We start from the raw sequence: 16,706 nt of genomic DNA, 5'->3' as shown, positions 1-16,706 counted from the left end.
TCTTGAGAAGCCTATACTGCACACACTAGCACTTTCCATTTAGTGTCTTCTGTTTGTTTCCAGATGAGGAAGGTGTGAAAAAAAATGAAAATCAAGTCGATGGAGTGCAAGTCACCCGCAGAACTTTTGAAACGCGTTCTCACGAGCTCTATTTGCCAACTCGGAGAGGTAAGGGGGGAATCCTCATTTACCATAACAAATTTCTTCACCTGGGCTCACTAAATAAACAAAAATGTAAAACTTCCAGCAGCCATATATTTTGCGCAGGCAGGTGGCAGAGGCATTTATCATATGTTGTAGTCGCTGGCTGGGAATTTCTGTTTGCCATATCGCCTGCCCAAGCTGGTGACAGCCATTTTTCAGCCAGTGATAATGTATATTGTAGTCACAGATTGAGAATCCGGAAGTTACACCGACTTGCATGTGGGTTGAAACTTGTTACGTGGAAAGACAATATTAGTTATATTTGATCATATTGTGTTATTTATATCGTTTCATACCTTATTGGGCCAACCTCTTGGAAAATCTTGTGTTCGTACAAATTTAGAACTAGGTGGGACAAAATGGTTTACCTGACTATTTTTAGGCCAGTTTTTGCCCAGGCCAATATACTTAATGTCATTGTGAAAAGCAGTGGTACTGGTCTTTAGTCCTTTTGGATTTATTTGCCATCTTCAACACCGTTGATCATGCTATATCCTTACTGCAGAATGTCTCAATGCAGCCATCAGAGGAACTGTGTGCTTCATTGGTGGATCTCATTTTGACCGACCTCCATTAGTCACATTATCTGCCTTCAATTCTAAACCAAAAGCTTTCTGTTGTGGTGTCCCCTGGGGATGAATACTTTCCTCCCTTTGGTTTAACATCTGAATGTGTCCTCTGAGCCAATTTCTTCTCATTAGGGCCAGATTATTTTTATAAACATTTGAGATTTTACTACTTAGCGAAGCAGATAAGTTGACGCAAGTATAGCAGTACTCCCAACATATAAAAATCACAATCTTGTATTTTTTCAATTTGTGGTGCTTGTACACACTGTCCAGACTACTTTTCTTTCTTTTTGAACCAATTTGATTAAGTTTCAACATAGTGACCGATACATAGGTATCATAGCAGTATCATTACAACATGTACACGAAGAGTGCACTTATAAAGATCCGTTCATATACATTCCGACTGAGTAACAGTAGGAGTCATTGGTCCAGATTTAATAACCAAACAGAAAGGTAATTAGTGATAACTAGTCATTCAGTGGTATCATAATATTCATCGTTACACTCCACGCAGGGCACTTTTCCTTTTAATCCTGAGACGTGACTTCTTGGATAATGTGAAAACAAAAGACAAACAAATGATGGACGGAATGCGGAAGAAATCAAACATTCACCCCAGTCAAGAGATCTGGGTTAAATCCTTTGTTCTTTTCCTCACCATGCCACTCCGGTTTAGACCCAGCCATATGCAAATCAGTCTTGACCCTGCTCCTCATGGGAATAGTCCAGCTTGAACTGCCATGCCAGGTCCTCCCAGTACCAGAAACAAGCATCCTGGGGCCTGTTTCGGAGTATCACCACTCATCAGTCAGACTAGCTTGAATCTAGTGCCACAGTGAGTCCGGGACCCACTTCTGAGCATACCCGGCGCACTTAAGGCGAGAAAGCAAAAGACACACAAATGATGGACAGAATCCTTGCTGTGCCACTGGATGCAAGTTTGCCTGGCTGATGAAGGGGGTATTACCCCGAAACGGGTACCAGGATACTTGTTTTCAGTCCAAGGAGGACCCAACTTGGCAGTTGGGTTTGACTGTTCCCATGAGTAGTAGAAATATCTTTATTCGGTTTTTACAAAAGCCATAAAAGCTCATTCAATATCACATACATATAAAATAATTTACTCACATTCATTCATTCGTAATAATAATAAAAAAAACTATAATAATAATCTTCAGCAGTGATCACAGCCAGAAAAGATATAAAGACAATAAATATAAAACAATTCATTTAAAAGTTCATATAAAAGTTTGTGCAAGGATGCAAAAGTCCTGACAGTCGTAAATCACACATGAAGTTTCTGGACCTTAGTGCTGCTCTCAAAAAGTTTGTTACTACAAAAGGCGTGCACTCATTAGGCAGAAGCTGTAGGTACAATAAAACAACACAGACGTGCCTAAATCTCGAGTCTTTTAAAAGGGGTGTAAGAAACAGCCTCCAGGGACGAGTAAAATATTTACAGAACAGAACAAAATGCATGGTATCCTGTGGAGACCTATCGTCGCAGCCACAGGGACCTCTATCCTCTACATGTGAAATAAAGCCAGCCGGGGATGCCAAGAGATGGTGGAGCTGATTAAATCTAAAATTGGTTATTAAAAATCTGTCTGAGGCACTAGTTAAAATAAAGAGATTTCTCTATACCCTGGACTGATTTCACTAAAACATGCCCTCTTACCATGGGTTTACTGAGCTCGTTCCCCTCATGGAAGGCCTTGCCTTATTTATAAAACACTTATTTTACTATTTTCATATCCCGGGCCTCACTATGTCTTATTTCAGGAAAATATCTACTCTTCCTAGGGCAGTGAGTGTCTCCTTAACATGCCGTAACCATGGGATTATAAATGCGTGGTCTAGTGAGAGGCAGTCCAGAATAACTGAGCGATTAAAAGCGGTCTCATCGCTAGACCAGATCTTCACCCAGCATAACAAAGGCTTAACTGCCACCAGGTCAGTTATATACGGAAGACCTAATTCTTTGTGTACGGAAAACGAGGGGGTACCCTTCGGGACCTTCAAAATTCATTTCATGAATTAATTTTGTGCAGTCTGTAGTTTAACCGCCGTGTACCCCCAGACCATGCTGCCATACAAAACCTTAGAAGTGCAGAAAGACTGGTATAGTTTTAAAATCACTCCCGGTGACCAGGTACCTAATCTATGGGCATAGTTTGTGATAGCTCCCATTGATTTTTTGATGTCCATTAGCTTTTCCTTCCGCATGTGTTTCCAATTAAATTTTGAGTTAAATAGGATTCCCAGGTATGAAAAAGGCAGACCTTAGCTAAAATGTGGGTAGCTGCCTTAAAGGTCTTTGATCTAATCGCCCAGGTGCCTGTTTCCATTACATACGATTTAGTAAAATTGGGAGACAAGTCCTACCCATTCATAACAAGCATTAGAAATGCAATCGGGCTCGGATTTATTTGAGTTTGAGCTAATGGCATTATAAATGCCAATGTATTGTTGCTATGTGTTGTGGAGTGTGTTCATGTGGTGTGTACTGCCAGTGATCTCACCACTCTACTCACTACTCTACTCACTACTCACTACTCTGCACTCACTACTCACTACTCTGCACTCACTACTCACTACTCTGCACTCACTACTCACTACTCACTACACTACTCACTACTCTACTCACTACTCTACTCACTACTCTACTCACTACTCTACTCACTACTCTACTCACTACGGCTGTGCACACATGCACTGTGGATTAGTATGTCAAGGAAAATGCCTAAGTATTATTTCTCGTTAAAATACTTTTATTAAAATGTTCACTTCAAACAATGTAATATTCTTTCCAGTCTTTAAAAACAATAACATTGCATTAGTTTATTTGACAATGTTATGGCCCATTGCAGTGAAATGTAACGACTGTGATGCATGTTAGAGGACATTTTTATGTAGACTGAAAGTCAAATTTAGGCATAAAACCAACTTTAAATATTCTAATAAACTAGAGAACGTCGCTTTGGTCTTATTCTTGCCAAAATAAACGGTGTTTATGCACACTGCTCTATTCATAGGGGTTAGACTTGTGTGGCTTAAAATATTCTCAGCTGCGGCGCTGCATGTTATGTTCTTGAGTGTGCGAATGATGTATTTACTTTTTAATTCCACTCAAACACTGCGGTTAATATATATTTTTTTCGATTCAAAGTGAGATTCAGTTTAAAAAGTCTGGCTCTAGGTTGCTCTTCTCTTTTATAATTTCTCAATTTTTACACTTCATGTGGTGGCGGAAGGTTAAAAAATGTACAATGCATTTTTCGTTCTTTAAAACGGTTTACATTTAAGCATCAGGTATCTGCAAAAATCAAACTACACCTTTGCTTTGAAGACCAATAAATGATGCAAGTGAGCACGGAGATCTGTTAGGAACCGGCGCGCGAGGGATGGCGGGGAAACGATGATGGAAAAATTAAAATTCCGCTCCAGCAGAAGGCTGCAGTGCTTCAGCTTGCAGCTCAGTGCATCGATCTGTTCCAGCATTTGACTTTCAACCATGACAAAACTGTGGGCAAATTAATTGTTCTCCAGGATATTAGGCATCAGAGTCTATTAATCCTCTCTGGAGTCAGATGCTCTATGAATACTAATCAAAACGAAGGAGAGCTGCAGTCTCGTCTCCCCTCGTCTGACTGTAATGCCGCTGCTCCTTTTTTTTTCGCGCACGCAAAAAAAAAAAAACAAATCTTGTCGGCCATTTGCTGCCGTCTTCAGAATAGAGCTTCGACTCTAATGATAAAGTATGTTACACTCTGGGCTAGCGGCGGTGATAAATTACACCGCGGGATATGTTAAAGGGGCCGGGGTGCCAGGGGGAAAAAAAGCACGCACTTCAAAAGATAGGGGGCGTAGTGGGGCACCAACGCAGGCAGCCAAGGTAGACACAGCGGAGGGGGTTAGTGACAGGAAAGGGGGCGTCATCAAGGGAAAGGAATGTGTAAGATGAGGAGAACAGGGAGGGCCGCCGATGGTACTAAGGGCTGGCGAATGGGGGGGGGGGGGGGAGGCGGAGCCTGCCCCACCGGCATGGCAGGGAGTGGCAGATAAGGGGGGTGGGGGGTGGGAGCGAAAGGTGCAGGGAGCTTGGAGAAGTGCCGGCAAGGAGTTTGCCTCCCCTCTCCCCCCATCCCCGTGGTAGTCAATTAAGAAGGCATGGGTCAGCGCATACAAGGATACGTGTGGATACGGAACAAGCGGCTGGGTAGTTAGGAGGTTCGGGTGGGAATGGTTAGGGACAGACCTCGGCCCCTCAATAGAGTGAAAATCCCACTTCTGGCATCGGCGGGGCGAGCGCAAGAAGCGAGGGTTATACTCGGAAGCATTATGTCATGAAGAGGGTGTGGGGGCATTGAAGACAATGGCACGAGCAATGGGCCCAGGGGGCGGGTGGGACACAGGTCGGCAGTTACAGTGAGCACAAAGGTGGGCAGAGATTTGCTACATGTAAGTCCTCAGTAGCTTGCGTCTTATTGATGGTCATCTATAAAAGTTAACAACATTCGCTGTATATTCTTTCACACTTTTTCCTCCTGTAATGCACCGTTTGCTACCTCTTGTACTTTGTTGGCTCACGATTGTCACTTTGTAATGCACCGTTTGCTACTTCTTGTACTTTGTTGGCACACAATGGTCATTTACCTCTTATATTTGGTTGACGCACAATTGTGAATTTTGCTTCATTTCATGTAACGTTTGCTTTGGTATTTTGTTCACATGGAATTTTCTCATGTATCAGTTCGGTGTCTATTGTGAGGCGCTCTGACACCTTCGGGTAAAGTCCGCGCTATATAAAAATGCATAAATAAATAAACAATTAGCTCAGTTAAGGTACTACAATAATAGGACGTCATTCCGCTTGGTATTAACAGGGAGATATCGTTTTGGATTGGGGAATTTAGTGCTGCTTTGTTGCGAAATAAACACAAAACATAAAAGTTCCAAAGAAACTTGCACTTCAGAAGTGCTCAAGGTTGATTTACCAATACGTACGAATTTATTAGGAACAAAGTATTGAAATGTTAAGTGCCGTATGATTAAATGTGGCCATAAGGAGCTTATTTTGTGTGATGATTCTAGCAGGTGTGTGTGGGGCGCTCGGGCGCCTTCGGGTAGAGTTCGCGCTACATGTAAGCGCATAAATAAATGATTAAATATGGGATGATGCCTAAGGAGGGCGGACCCGAGATTGGAGCTGCCAACGGGGTGCCGAGTCTACTGTGCCCAGGAGCGGGGGGGGGGGGGGGGGGGGGGGCGCGGAGGGATGAAGAGGGCGATGAAAGGAAGGGTAGATGCGAAGTCATGGATAGGGGCGGACACGAAAGGAGCGAAAGGTGCAGGGAGCTTGGAGAAGTGCCGGCAAGGAGTTTGCCTCCCCCCTCCCCCCATCCCCGTGGTAGTCAATTAAGAAGGCATGGGTCAGCGCATACAAGGATACGTGTGGATACGGAACAAGCGGCTGGGTAGTTAGGAGGTTCGGGTGGGAATGGTTAGGGACAGACCTCGGCCCCTCAATAGAGTGAAAATCCCACTTCTGGCATCGGCGGGGCGAGCGCAAGAAGCGAGGGTTATACTCGGAAGCATTATGTCATGAAGAGGGTGTGGGGGCATTGAAGACAATGGCACGAGCAATGTGCCCAGGGGGCGGGTGGGACACAGGTCGGCAGTTACAGTGAGCACAAAGGTGGGCAGAGATTTGCTACATGTAAGTCCTCAGTAGCTTGCGTCTTATTGATGGTCATCTATAAAAGTTAACAACATTCGCTGTATATTCTTTCACACTTTTTCCTCCTGTAATGCACCGTTTGCTACCTCTTGTACTTTTTTGGCTCACGATTGTCACTTTGTAATGCACCGTTTGCTACTTCTTGTAGTTTGTTGGCACACAATGGTCATTTACCTCTTATATTTGGTTGACGCACAATTGTGAATTTTGCTTCATTTCATGTAACGTTTGCTTTGGTATTTTGTTCACATGGAATTTTCTCATGTATCAGTTCGGTGTCTATTGTGAGGCGCTCTGACACCTTCGGGTAAAGTCCGCGCTATATAAAAATGCATAAATAAATAAACAATTAGCTCAGTTAAGGTACTACAATAATAGGACGTCATTCCGCTTGGTATTAACAGGGAGATATCGTTTTGGATTGGGGAATTTAGTGCTGCTTTGTTGCGAAATAAACACAAAACATAAAAGTTCCAAAGAAACTTGCACTTCAGAAGTGCTCAAGGTTGATTTACCAATACGTACGAATTTATTAGGAACAAAGTATTGAAATGTTAAGTGCCGTATGATTAAATGTGGCCATAAGGAGCTTATTTTGTGTGATGATTCTAGCAGGTGTGTGTGGGGCGCTCGGGCGCCTTCGGGTAGAGTTCGCGCTACATGTAAGCGCATAAATAAATGATTAAATATGGGATGATGCCTAAGGAGGGCGGACCCGAGATTGGAGCTGCCAACGGGGTGCCGAGTCTACTGTGCCCAGGAGCGGGGGGGGGGGGGGGGGGGGGGGCGCGGAGGGATGAAGAGGGCGATGAAAGGAAGGGTAGATGCGAAGTCATGGATAGGGGCGGACACGTGAAGGCTAAATGTAAATCAGGCGGGGAGACGGGGGGTGAGCCAGAGAGCGGCAGAGCAGCTCCCGGGCCGGCAGGAAGGAGCCGCACACGGCGTCTATGCCTGTGTGCACGTGAGGAGGACGCGCGCCCGACAAACACTGCTAGATGGTGAACGCGCGCGCACCATCTGCAATGCATTACACGGCCACCCTGACAGCTCCTAATTATAAATAATGTACTTCTTTGCGCGAGCACGCACGAAATATGCCTCAAAATGGCGGAACAAAACTACATTTACCCTATCACTTCAAGCCTATTACAAAGAAAACACAAGGAAGACGAATCACTGACCAGATGACAGAAAACACTAAGGAATGTCTGGAATTTCTCTCTCCAAGGCCCTCTTCTTCTTTTTTTTCTCCTTTAACATTAGTTATCAAACTCCTCCCAGTTTACACTGGGAAGGAGTCCGAGCCCTAAAAAGGGAAAACCCATCTATCAAGGCCTGTATGCCCATTGGTGTACGCCGCCATGTAAGCCATTAACATATAGTGTAAGTAAAAAAGGTGCTAGTATGCACCCTTGGCAAACCATCCCCCACCCCCCCTTTCAATTAAATAATCAGTTAGACCCCCTGCATACGAATATCTAACTGCAGCAGTGGTATGGGCATGAAGGGTCATTAATACACTTATGATCAATGGCTCGATCCCTAGAGAACCTATATACCCCAAAACTGGTCCCAGGATGCTTGTTTCCAGTCCAGGGAGGACCTGGCCTGGCAGTTCGGGCTGGACTGTTACCATGAGGAGCAGGGTCAAGACTGATTTGCATTTGGCTGCATCCAAACAGGAGTGTCATAGTGAACAAAACAACAATGGATTTAACCCAGTTCTCTTGACTGGGGGTGAATGTTTGATTCATTCAGCATTCCGTCCATTTAAGACCGCAATACTTGGATAATGTGGCCACATGTGATGTAGAGGCAACTTATGATGTAATAAGATGGTGTATATATCGAGGGAATGGCATTGTGCGCTCAAAGGGAAGGATGACATGCAACTGCCACAAGTGCGGAAAAGGAAACCGGGTCACCATCCCTGGTGTCCTAAAGAACCTGGTTGGGTACCGGCTTAGATCAGGGCTCAGTTTGTAAGGTCTTCTCTTTATGTCTTCAGGTCCTGTAATAGTGTCTCCCAGTCTGCTGCTATTGGGGTCTTGCGCAATTCACGGACCTCCTCACGCCTCAATTCTACTGCCTCTGCCCTCCCCCACTTAATGGTCTCTGCCCACTATTGGTTAATGGCCGGAAATGTCTGAGCTCTCCAGTGCATGGCAATGAGTCTATGGGCCATTAGCAGTGCCAGATCAATGAAGCGGTTTGTGGCTTTTGCAGTCGCTGAGCGCTTAAACACCCCCAACAATGAGCCCTCTATCGTGCAAACATTCGAACGGCCAGTTCTCTTCCAGGGGATCCTCATCAATAGTCATAAGCATTAGAATATTCCCGCCCATGTGCGGGAACCCGGAAACACTATATTATATGTGCCCCACATATATATAACCATATATATATATAAATAAGCAATTGCAGCCCAATAAACACTAGAGCTGAATTATGCTGTAAAGAATTTCCACCATACATGAATAACATGCATTAGAAACATGAGAAACAACACAAAGTTTGTTTAGAAACTGTTTTAATGCTCAGAAAGCAGTAGAAATTCTCATAAAACACTGAAAGCATAGAAAGCTCACAGGCTGCATTGCAAACACACAGTCTAAAAAGACTGAAAAGCTAACCTGTAGCTACATGCAATAAACTGACACTGTGTCTTTAAGGCACTCCTGACCCCCAGATTCCGATCATGCCTCAGGGGTGACAGTTAGGTCAGTTGTTCTTTCCGGCTCCTTCAGGAAGGATCCTGGTGACACAGCTCGACTCATTTCTGATTTCTGTCCGAAATTCACTTAATTTTCACAACTTTTTTGGCTTACTTCGACGTTTTACATCTTGTCAAGTAAGAATCTGTCTTTTATTGACAGCTTTTTTGGCTTTTTCTCTTTGAAAATGCCTTCTCTTTCTGATACCTGCCCTTCTTGTGGAAAAAAGAAGGCCAAGACAGACAAACATAACGTTTGTATACTTTGCCTGCCTGAAGATCATGATCCAAGGACCTGTCCTCACTGCAAAGCCCTGTCAGGAAGAACTCTGAAGGACAGGGAGAGGATTTGCATATATGGCCTGTCTAGGTCATCCAGAGGAAGGTCTCCGGTAAAGAAGGGCTCCAAGAGGTCTAGAACTCCTTGTAAGGACAAGACTTCGCACCTTTCAGCTTCAGCGTCGAGCTCGGCGCTGAGAAAAGATCTACCGGTGGGTCATTTATCTAAAAAACGACCTTCGACGGCGGGCTCGCCGTCGAGAAGAGATTCAGGTACGTCGTCGACGTCGAGATTTCAAGACCCTCCGCCGTCGTCAACTCGGCGACGATCGGCGTCTAGGACAACGACCCCTCCACCGACGTCAACCCGGCGATATTTAGCGTCGGAACAAGAGCCCTCCGCCGACGTCAACCCGGCGACGATCGGCGTCGAGGAGCATCACACCTCCGCCGTCGTCAACAGGCGACGATCGCATCGAGGAGCAGACCTCCGCCATCGTCAACACGACGTTCCGCATTGAGAACTGGCTCACCTCCGTCGTCGCAGATACAGCGGTCGACGCCGAGAGCCCAGAGTCCTCTGCCGTCGACAACCAGGCGTCGAGGGTAAGATCTCCGTCGTCATCTCGTCGACGTTCGACGTCGAGGGTGCCAAATACCCCTCCGCCGTCGTCGCGTAGACCCTCGACGTCGAGATTGGCTACTCCGCCGTCATCCCAGAGACGTTCGGCGTCGAGGGAGAGGCATGTTCCGTCGCCGGCTGCACGCCGTTCGATGTCAAGGTATCCCCGATCTTCACCAGCCTCCCGCCGACATCGCTCGCCATCGAGGCATTCGACGTCGAAAGACCACTCGACGTTGAGGCGAAAAGAATCGCGGAAGCATGCAGGTTCGACGTCAAGAGACTCCCCACCGACGTCGAGACCTGCTTCAGAGAAATCCAGAGAATTGGCTACTCCGCCGTCATCCCAGAGACGTTCGGCATCGAGGGAAAGGCATGTTCCGTCGTCGGTTGCACGCCGTTCGATGTCAAGGCATCCCCGATCTTCACCAGCCTCCCGCCGACATCGCTCGCCATCGAGGCATTCGACGTCGAAAGACCACTCGACGTCGAGGCAAAAAGAATCGCGGAAGCATGCAGGTTCGACGTCAAGAGACTCCCCACCGACGTCGAGACCTGCTTCAGAGAAATCCAGAGAAGGATCGGTGATTCTGGTGACGGAGACAGCGTCCCGCCACTCCTCCTCGCATTCGTCCAGGCGAGCTGCCTCAAGGTCAGCCTCTCCAGAGACCAGAAGCCCTGCACGCAAGTCGCCTTTGCGTCGGACGGAGCCTTCTCCTACGGAGGTGCGGTTGTCCCCGAGCTGGAATCTGCCGTTAAATCACTGGCGAGATTCAGGGGCTACAAGGCAGATGCAGGAGTACGCCAGTCCTATGCACAGGTCTCCTCTTCAAGGACTGGTTGAAGAAGCGGACAGACTTAGCCCCCCCATGCACAGGGTCCAAGCTGAGAGATCACCTGTGAGGCCTTCTAGATCTCGTTCCTCCAGAAGGGAACATCGCTCGATTTCAAGGGATAGGAGACGCAGTGCTCATCGCAGAAGTAGAAGAACACAGTCTACTTCTTCTTCCTCCTCTACCCACTCTTCAAAGATGGACTTCACACTTTTGGATAGCCCTATCTCTAGGGTCTCACCGATTGACGACATTAACACTTACCATGATGTCCTGCAGAGGGGAGCTCAGAAGCTCAACATTGAAATGTCTGTCCCCCATGTCACCACGACGGTGATTTTTGAGACGCTTCACCAGCAGTCTGGGTCTCGTCCCTTGCTTCCATTGGTTCCAGGAATTGTGGAACCGGTCATGGGCATTTTCTTGTCGCCTGCGACCATTAAAGCGGTGCCGGCTCGCATCCAAAAGAAATACAAGCCAGCTACCTCGGACCCAGTCTTCGTCAAGACTGATCCTCCTGCAGACTCTGTGATCGTAGCAGCAGCACGTAAGACACATGCAGTCACTGCTACCTCTTCAGTTCCTCCTGATATGGACAGCAGATCACAGGACTCGTGGGGTCGCGAGGTCTGTAACTCTGCCGCATCTACTCTGAAGGTCTCCAGTGCAGCAGCACTTTTGGGCAGATATGATAGAGCCTTATGGGATTCCATGGAGCGCTTCAAGTCCAAACTGCCAAAAGAAGATCAGAAAGACTTTGAAGAGACTCTGACTGAAGGCTGTCGGGTGGCTAACCAGATGATTAGCACGGCGGCGGACGGTGCGGTGCTTTCGGCGCATTCGTATGCGCATGGAATTTGCGCAAGAAGGTCGGCTTGGTTGCGCTTGACAGGCCTCAAACCTGATGCACAACAACGCATCTTGAACCTCCCATTCTCTGGATCCTCTCTCTTCGGTTCCCACACTGACGATGAGATGAGTAGAATGAAAACTGAGCTGGACACTCTCAAAGCAGTCGGCTTGGAGAAGAAAAAAGAGTTCAAGCGCAGATACAAAACCAATCAGCGCAAGGGGGTTCAACAGAGGGTTCAACCCACTCAGTGGTTCCAAAACAAGAATCAGGGCAAGACCCAGTTTCCAAGAGGAGGAAAATCTAACAGAGGTAGAGGTGGTCACCAGCAGCAGTCCTCTACCACGACGAGAGGAGGAAAGTCATGAACTATGGATTCCTCCGCCTCCGTTGCCCACTCCAGTGGGAGGAAGTGCTTCTCAACATCTAGCAGAGTGGGCCAGCGTCACAAAAGATCGCTGGGTGCTGAATATACTGAGCAATGGATATGCACTACGTTTCCGTGCGCTTCCAAAGGACGTTCCACCAAAGAAGTCTAATCCTCATCAGTTACAGCTGCTTCGAAAAGAGGTGAGAGCTCTTCTCCAAAAGCAGGCTATAGAAGAGTTTCCACCTCTCAAAGAGGAAAAGGAGTTTACTCCAGATATTTTCTTGTCCCCAAAAAAGATCAGGAGGGCAAGTTTCGACCAATCCTAGACCTTCGACTTCTGAACAAAGTCCTAATCAAAGAGAAGTTTCGCATGTTGGCCCTTCACCAAATCTGTCCACATCTACAAGTAGGAGATTGAATGTGTTCGGTGGACCTCCAAGATGCGTACTTCCACAATTCCATCGCAAAACGTCATCAGAAGTACCTTATGGTTTGTGGTCGGCCACAAGCATTACCAGTAGAAGGTCCTGCCCTTTGGACTGAAGTCCGCTCCTCGAGTCTTCACCAAATGCATGGCAGTGGTGGCGGCTTTTCTTCCGCTGCACGACCTCAGGCTGCATGTCAACATGGAAAAGTCAGTGCATCAGCCCACCCAGTCCATCCACTACCTCGGCTCCGTTCTGGACACAAGCGTGGGAAGAGCGTATCCTTCGGAGGAGAGACTGTCTTCCATGAGACAGAGGTGCAGGCTTCTGCTTCAGGTGCAGTATCCAACAGTCTGGCAGGTGGCATCCCTGCTAGGATCGTCCTGCATCTTTCTCATTTCCAACGCCAGGCTGAGAATGCGTCCTTTGCAACAGACTCTGGAGGACCAGTGGGATCAGTCGACAGGTCGCTGGGAGGATCAGGTTTCTCTTTCCCAGGCGGCGAAATCCTCCCTTTCATGGTGGACTCAGCAGCGGAATCTGATGGTGGGAGTACCTTTTCACCAGCCATTACCAATACAATCGGTGGTGACAGACGCTTCTCTGCAAGGCTGGGGGGCACACATGGGGTGCCTTCAGATTCAGAGACGGTGGTCGGAAAAAGAACGATCCTACCACATCAACATGCTGGAACTGAGAGCAGTCCATCTGGTTCTAAAAGCTTTCCTGCCTGCAATCGAGTCAGATTCAGTCCTGGTCCAGACCGACAACACGACAACCATGTTCTACCTGAACAAGCAGGGTGGAACTCGGTTGCGTCCTCTCTCCCTGGAGTCACAGGTGATCTGGCACTGGCTGCTCGCCCGAACCCTCTCGGTGGTGGCGGTGCATCTTGCAGGAGAGTTAAATGTCAAGGCAGACGCACTCAGCAGGCACTTCGAAGATCAGCCAGACTGGGTGCTGCACGACGAGGTGGTGGCGGACCTTTTCCATCGTTGGGGTCGTCCGGAAATAGATCTATTCGCAGACGACAAAAACACAAAATGCCACGCCTTTGCGTCCAGATTCCACCGTCCAGGGACAAGAGGGACTGCTCTTTTGATGGACTGGTCAGAGACATTTGCCTACGCCTTTCCTCCTCTGCCCCTGATCCCGAAGGTGGTATCCAAGCTACTCAGATCCAGCATGACCATGATTCTGATAGCTCCAGACTGGCCACGGCAGTGGTGGTACCCGGACCTTCTACATCTGTCGGTACTTCCACACAGGAGACTACCTAGCAGGCCGGACTTGCCGACCAAGATGGGAGGGAGGATTCTTCATCCCAACCTTCCCTCACTGAACTTGACAGCATGGCTCCTGAGGTCCTGCAATACGGACATTTAAATCTCCCTCCTGATTGTATGCATATGTTAAAAGAAGCGAAAAGACCCTCCACAAGAACGTCATATGCGTTTAAGTGGAAGAGTTTTTTTCTTTGGTGTAAGGATCATCACTTTGATCCTACGAAGGGGCAAGAGCATGTCATTCTTCCTTACCTTCTGTATCTAGCAAGATCTGGTCTTAAGTATGCTTCTATCAGGGTGCATTTATCTGCCACTACGGCGTACAGGAAGTCTCCTAACCAGTCCTCCTTTTTAGGTCGAGGACCTAAAGGCTGCGCTTGCGATGTCTTTGGTCAGAGATTTAATGATTTTTAGACGGGGCTTGGAACCCGCCTCTCTCCTCCACCTCTTTTCCATTGGCTGGCTTCCTAAACGGAGGCCAGCCATTGGAGGAGAGGGGCGTCACTCCAATGAAGCCCCGTCTCTTTCGGTTTCGGGGGCGTGTTTTTGGTGTTCTTTTGCCATGTGATGTCACCCGTCACTCAGAACGCCAAAACACGACCCCGAATCCGAAATTTGTGGACGTTTGCGGCTGCCATTTTTGCCCGGATCAGCCTCACTGGTAAATTTCTTTTGCCCCTGATTGTGCCGAATCCGAAATTTGTGGACGTTTGCGGCCGCCATTTTTGCCCGGATCAGCCTCGCTGGTAAGTTTCTTTTGCCCCTGATTGTGCCGTTTTTTCTTGTTCCTTTTACCATTCCCTGCCCCTGATCTCTTTCCCTCTCTCCTGCCAGAGCCCTGAGCCTTTCATAATTTCCTGTTTCATAGTGAGGCAAGGAGAGATCAAAAATCCATCCCCGATCTCGACCCTGGGCCAGAGCGGCCAGCGCGCGGGTGCGTTGAAAATGCCGCCTTCCAATTCTACCCCTCAATGCATGGCTCCACATTCGCAGGTTTCCATCCTGACATCCTCTAACCGTTTCAATCTCTCAGCTTCGGTAAATCGAGGAGCATTACAAATACACGTTAAAGTGTATGATGACATATTGTGGCTTCTTCTAAGATTCCCGATAGATGCATTAAATAATTTGTCTTAGAGGGTACTTCCTTTTCTAATCTAGCGACCTCCCGTTCCAGATGCATGGGCAACATTTTGAAGAGCAGCCGGTAACGTGGGATGCAATACAATCTATAGCGACCTCAGTCCCGAAAAGCGGCGCACCGCGTTAGGCTACAAAAATCGAGGCACTTGGAATTCCGTCACAAGTTAAGCGTGCAATGGCTTCTCCGCTCCTTGGAGACGAACGGACATCGCTCGGCTCGGGTGCGAAGACGGAGGCCCCTCTGCTACGCTCTTCTTCCCCCATCCACTCCTCCACCCCTGCCTCTGTCTTTCTAACTTTCTCCTTTCTCTCTCTTTTACTTTCCTCATCTCCTCTGTATAAACTCTGTGCCTCTTCCAGTCTTTCTCTTAACCCTCTCTTTCTCTAGCCCCTCTCTTCGTTTAGTCTCTCTCGCCCGCCCGCCCACTTTCTTTCTTTCTTTCTTCGGTTTTCTCTTTATTCTCTCTCTCTGAATCATCACTTGGCTTTCTTTCTTTCCCTTTCATCTTGCCCCTTCCCTATAGCTCCTCCTTTCTCTGCCGCGCTCTCTCTCTCTCTTCCCTTTCCCTTCTCCCCTTCATTCTTCTTCGCCCCACTCTTTCTTCTTCTCTCCTTTATCTCCGTCGTCCTTTCCCAGTCCTTAGTCTAAGTTTCGAGTTAAACATATTTTGTGGGAAAGGGCCCAGTTTCTTAAGGAGCTGTCGGGAGACAAACCACCCCGCTGTTGGAGCCGTCGAGACGCAGGGCCCACACCAGGGAGCGGTGGGGGCTGGGTGGGGGTAGTGGAGGGAAAGATGTTATGTAAATACCGCCTGCCCGCGTGGCGTGCGCCTCTGCTGTACATCAGGGCGTGCCCCCTCACAGTGGGCAGCGAGCTGTTGAGGGCCCAGTCTGCCAGGCTTTCGCAGTGGTTTAACGCAAGATGACGGCTCCCCCATGCAGAATGAAATGTTTGCTCCAGAGTCTCTCACACTGAACAGATATTCATTTGTCTTGGGCTCAATAGCCCCCCCCCCCCCCCCCACCCCCTCCGAAGGAGTAAGGTCCCCTCTAAAGGGTTGGAGGTCTCCATGCACCCTGCCCGTGTCACCCCCCTTCCAGGCACTTTCGCCGGCCTCTGTCTGCCCGCAATATTTACTTACCAGATTTGTAATTCTGTTTGTTATTGCTCGGGAAGGCAGAGTGGCTTACCTGAGCTCTAAACTGTTTCATATTGCTTGCCATTGCACGCGTTCTGCTGGCATGCAATGGCAAGGAAGGGCTGCCCTCTCCAAAACAAGGTACACTAGGCCCCCCTCCCCTCGCACCTCGGGGGCTGCAGAGAGGTCTCCATTATGCCCCTGTGCTGTCAGATCCGAAGCCCTGTCAGCGCTTGTGAAAACAATGTAGGCCACTTTCGTTTGACCACAGGCCTTTAATCCTGGTGTTTTCCTCTTAGGGTGCACCTCGAAATGATCGCCCAAGCTTACTAGCTAGTAGAACGTTTTTTCCAAGTCTGGCTTTGAAACTGAGACAGATACAGACTTTTGATCACCCCCAACCCTCCAAAAAACATATAGAGGAGTTTTTTATCAGCAGGCCTCATCCATTGGTCTGTTGAACTGTCATTCACATTTTGCTTTCACCCACCACTGCATTGGGCTTTACCTGCTGGCACCATTCTGTA

At 47.9% G+C, this 16,706-nt stretch overlaps 1 protein-coding gene across 4 annotated transcripts in view; it reads left to right on the top strand.

Annotated features, from left to right (window-relative positions):
- The window catches only part of LOC144755092 (uncharacterized), a 306,910-nt gene that overhangs the window by 176,421 nt on the left and 113,783 nt on the right, over nt 1–16,706 (top strand). For all 4 annotated transcript variants that reach the window (XM_078643592.1, XM_078643601.1, XM_078643611.1 and 1 more), the window contains exon 7: nt 64–168. In XM_078643592.1, the coding sequence (XP_078499718.1) occupies nt 64–168 (105 nt within the window). The remainder of the gene's footprint in view (nt 1–63; nt 169–16,706) is intronic.

This window comes from Lissotriton helveticus, chromosome 1_1 (assembly GCF_964261635.1).
Source record: "Lissotriton helveticus chromosome 1_1, aLisHel1.1, whole genome shotgun sequence".
Taxonomy (NCBI): Eukaryota; Metazoa; Chordata; class Amphibia; order Caudata; family Salamandridae; genus Lissotriton; species Lissotriton helveticus.
The sequence above is the reverse complement of the archived record's forward strand: the minus strand, read 5'-3'. Positions and strand labels throughout refer to the sequence as shown.